A 3925-nucleotide genomic window follows, 5' to 3' on the forward strand; every position below is an offset into this window, starting at 1 on the left:
TAACTTGACATTTAAAAAAGTGGGAGTAAACTGTAATTATTTTGTGTGGATGAATGTAAATATTAGGAGGGACGAACTATAAAGTTTATAAGGGTACATAATTAAATAATTTAAAATAAAAGAAGAATGAATAATTCCCATTATATATTCAAGCTTGCCGATGGATTCTTAACCATAGAAATAAAAAAATTTAAATCATATGAATCCGAATTACTTGATGGAGCAATTAGAGAGACACCTCTATTTTTGTGCTAGCAAACCATACCCTGACGTTTGTGTCCAATTAACCATCACTTCCCCTTTTGAAAAGTGAACATCATTGTTATCATATGAGTCATAATAACATTAACAAAGACAAAATCTTGCAAGCCAGACCCAAATTTCTCAGAGGCTAATTTTCTTTTGAAAAAATTGATGAAATAGTTTGGAAAAAAAATGGTTGAAGTCGCATGGTTTATACTTATCATCTATTTAGAATAGCATCATCATTTAAAAAATATTAAATGAAAAGGAGAAAGAGAAATTAGAAAGAAAAAAATATTAGAAATAATTAAAATTTTTATTATATTATTAAAAATATCATAAAAAAATCTCAATAAAATAAATAAATTAATACCACAAAAAACCAGTAACAACAGCTTAAATAAGTTATATTTATTGTAAAAAACAAGTAAAATACTCCCTTTCTTTAAATAACAAGTGTTGCTTACTTAAGTAATTGATTATAACTTTTATTGGTATTGTTTAATTTTTTTTATTGAAATTTTTTTTATAATATTGGTGGTGTTATAATTAGAATTTTTATGAATTTATAATTTTTTTTCTTTCTCATTTCTTCTTTCTATTTAATATTTTTTAAATGATATTATTATGTTGATAATAAAAAGCTATAAAAATTATATTTTTTAATTGCAATATATATAAATTATACTGCTTTATCAAACTTTTTTAACTATACTATTTTATTAATATTTTTAATTGAATATAATAATTTTAGAAAAAAAATCATTTTTAAGTTGAGTCATAACTAGCATCTAGAAAGCCTACCTGTACTGCACACCACAGCTAAAGCCTTGTTTTTTGGGCTCCTTTTTTCTGCACTCAACATTTTTCTCGAGAAAGAAAAGAAAAGCCAGAGAAAAAGTGAATGGTGGTCAGAAGTTAGCCCAAGAGTAATAGGGTCATTTTGGCAACATGTACAAAAAAGTTGTAAATAGTTTTCTCTGCTTCTTCAATATTTTATTTCTATTTTTTGTTTAGTTCAAGTCTCTTAGAGTAGTGTGTGTGCTGAGGTGACTGACAAGCAACCGGCTGCAGGCAGTTGTCGGGCAAGAAGTTGGGCGGAACGCCGCCCTAGCCTGCCATAACAGGCAGCACGCGAAGCAACTGGGAACGGGAGCAACAGGTCACCACCTCCCCATAACTGTAGTTTGTAGGGGATGGTCCGGTTGATACCCCGCATTCACCTCGATAAGGACCACACCGCACGCCCTCCCTCCCTCCTCCTCCTCCTCTCCATATAATAATACTAATAGAAATATATTTCTGCCACACAGGCACTTGTGCCACGTGCCTCCACTTTCCATGCCTGAGATAAGTTCATGCCACCACCAAGAAGGGCTTCAAAAGTTCAAGCTCCTTTTGGTCTGGAGGGGAAATTGAGATTGGAATTTAATTAATTAATCAATGTCGAAATTGGAAAAATCATGATATCTAATTAGTCATGTTCAAGTTACACAATATTTTCAAAGGTCTGAACTTCTTTAGAATATTGTTGTTTTTTAAGAAAACAACTTTCTGGATAATTACCAAAAAGATTTATTCTTAATAAAAATGATTTTTTTTTTAAAAAGCAGTTAAAATTAATTACTTTATGATTTGGAAGGGAAACATTACTTACTTCACAATTCAAATATTCATGGCATGATCATGCAGCTTCTTAATCTTACCTTTGCTTTTTAATTTAATTTTTAAAGTAAAACAATGAAAAAGTTCTACGATTAGAGTCAAAAGTTTCGTCATCTTTAACGTATCCATAGTGAATTCACTTTAAATTCTTTGGTTTAGATATGTAAGAACATGCAACAAAATTGAAAGAAAGAAACATGAAACAATCTTAATCCATCCAAGTAGTAGTACTTGATAACGCACAAAACAATTTCATGGAGAAAGAAACAGAGATCGGAAAAGCGTAAACATTGAATAAAGATGAATATCCTTTTCTTTTAACACTTGGTATGCATGTCTTAGGAGTAGTTAATATTTTTATACATGCGCCCTTCGCCTCGGTTTGAGAACATATTCTATTTGATAAATAATTAATTAATTGATTTACCATCAGCAAATGTATATTATTAGGAACTATTTTACTGTAGCATGTGCTGGGGTCCAAGGCAGCAGCACCCTTTAAATAGATGTCATCCAAACTTCAGGCCCTCAAAATAGACAAAAAACTGATAAAACCCTAGCTAAACCCCTGCACGTATTTGAATGCAAACTGTGTTCTAGGAATTACTCCAAGCCATAAAGAATTTCAGCGCCTTTTGGGATCAACCAAGTAAGTAGCCAAAACGGGTCTTCCTCTGTGGATGCTTGGGTGGGGTGTGGATCGGTTACGAGCCGATATGAGCCGTTTGCTGGCAATACTATTCCACCAGGTAATTAACCTCTGTGTGTGTGTGTCATCACCTTTCCGTGTTTCTTACAAATTTCCCTTAAAATTTGTTCTCATTCTACGAGCTCATGACACCAATTTTGGGTTTGCTGTGTTAGGGAGTGCTAGATGAGCAATTCTTGCAGCTCCAGCAGCTTCAAGATGAAAGCTCCCCAAATTTCGTATCTGAAGTTGTCAACATCTACTTCCATGAGTCCGAGAAACTTCTACGTAATCTGAGGGCCCTCTTGTAATGATATCCTCCTCCCCTCTCCTGCTACTCACTTTCTTCTTTCTTGCTCCAATGGGCTTTGCTTTAGTGGGGTGTGTAGTGCAAAACTGATGGGCACAGCAATTGCAGGTTGGATAGAGAGTTCTCTGACTACAAGAAAATGGGAATCCATTTGAATCAGTTCATGGGAAGCAGCTCCAGTATTGGTGCCAAAAGAGTCAGAAATGTGTGCGTTGCCTTTCGCGCCGCTTCTGAACAAAACAACCGTGCTGGGTAGGCCCCCCCCTCCCCTCCAATTTCCTCTCTTTATTCGTGCTCATTTCTTTTTCCTTACCTGCTCCCCTAAAGTGCAAGCACACATGTGACCTAGAGAGAGAGAGAGATTGTAGCTAACCAGAGATGTTTTGAGTTTGTTAATTCAGGTGCTTGCGAGCTTTGGAGTTGCTGGAGCACGAGTACTGCTACCTCAAGAACAAGTTGCACGAACTGTTCCAAGTACACTGCTAACATTTCCACGACTTTATAGATCTTTTCGTTTCTCAATTTGCAGTGTCTGTCTTGTACACTGATGGAGACCAGCACAAACATTATTATAACTATGACTTGTATCGTTAATTTCCGAGCAGATGGAACAGCAGAGAGTACTGGCAGCTGGTGTCCGGGACCCACTGCATCAGCAGCATTAAAGCCAAAACGATGACTTTTGGTTTACGTCGAGCTTGTCCACCAGAACCATTCCTAATGCCGATACGCCGATGCTACTTATATATATAGTGAAAGAAAATCAAAGGGGCTATAGCCACTGTTACTTCTCTTCAATGTTTTTTTTTTTTCTTTTCTTTTCTACTTTTCACATTTGAATCTGTTTTGGTTGGATGTTGGACTGCACAAGAAATGGAGTTGAAGTTGCTGTTTTAGCTCTGGTATCAAATCAATCTTCTTCTTTTCGCATTATTATTATTATTATTATTATTATTATGTACGTATTCTGTGGTCTGGTTTTATGGCAAAAGTCATGCAATCCGCGCTTTCTTATTTTT

The 3925-nt window shown here is 35.0% G+C and overlaps 1 protein-coding gene across 1 annotated transcript; it reads left to right on the plus strand.

Annotated features, from left to right (window-relative positions):
- Positions 1-2452: 2452 nt before the first annotated feature.
- On the plus strand, positions 2453-3677 carry LOC105116616 (histidine-containing phosphotransfer protein 6-like). Its single transcript, XM_011014048.1, has 5 exons — positions 2453-2657; positions 2773-2903; positions 3015-3158; positions 3308-3380; positions 3512-3677. The coding sequence occupies exons 1-5, from the start codon at positions 2589-2591 to the stop codon at positions 3569-3571; spliced, it is 477 nt and encodes a 158-aa protein (XP_011012350.1). The 5' UTR covers positions 2453-2588; the 3' UTR covers positions 3572-3677.
- The last annotated feature ends 248 nt before the right edge of the window (positions 3678-3925 follow it).

Source organism: Populus euphratica, unplaced genomic scaffold (assembly GCF_000495115.2).
Source record: "Populus euphratica unplaced genomic scaffold, PopEup_1.0 scaffold997.1, whole genome shotgun sequence".
Taxonomy (NCBI): Eukaryota; Viridiplantae; Streptophyta; class Magnoliopsida; order Malpighiales; family Salicaceae; genus Populus; species Populus euphratica.

What these genes read in the sequence shown, in the direction of transcription:
- LOC105116616 (XM_011014048.1), top strand. Translation starts at nt 2,589, where the DNA reads ATGCTTGGGTGGGGTGTGGATCGGTTACGAGCCGATATGAGCCGTTTG. An exon ending in CGTAATCTGAGGGCCCTCTT is followed by an intron (nt 2,904 to 3,014) that starts GTAATGATATCC and finishes CAGCAATTGCAG; the next exon opens with GTTGGATAGAGAGTTCTCTG. An exon ending in GAACAAAACAACCGTGCTGG is followed by an intron (nt 3,159 to 3,307) that starts GTAGGCCCCCCC and finishes TTGTTAATTCAG; the next exon opens with GTGCTTGCGAGCTTTGGAGT.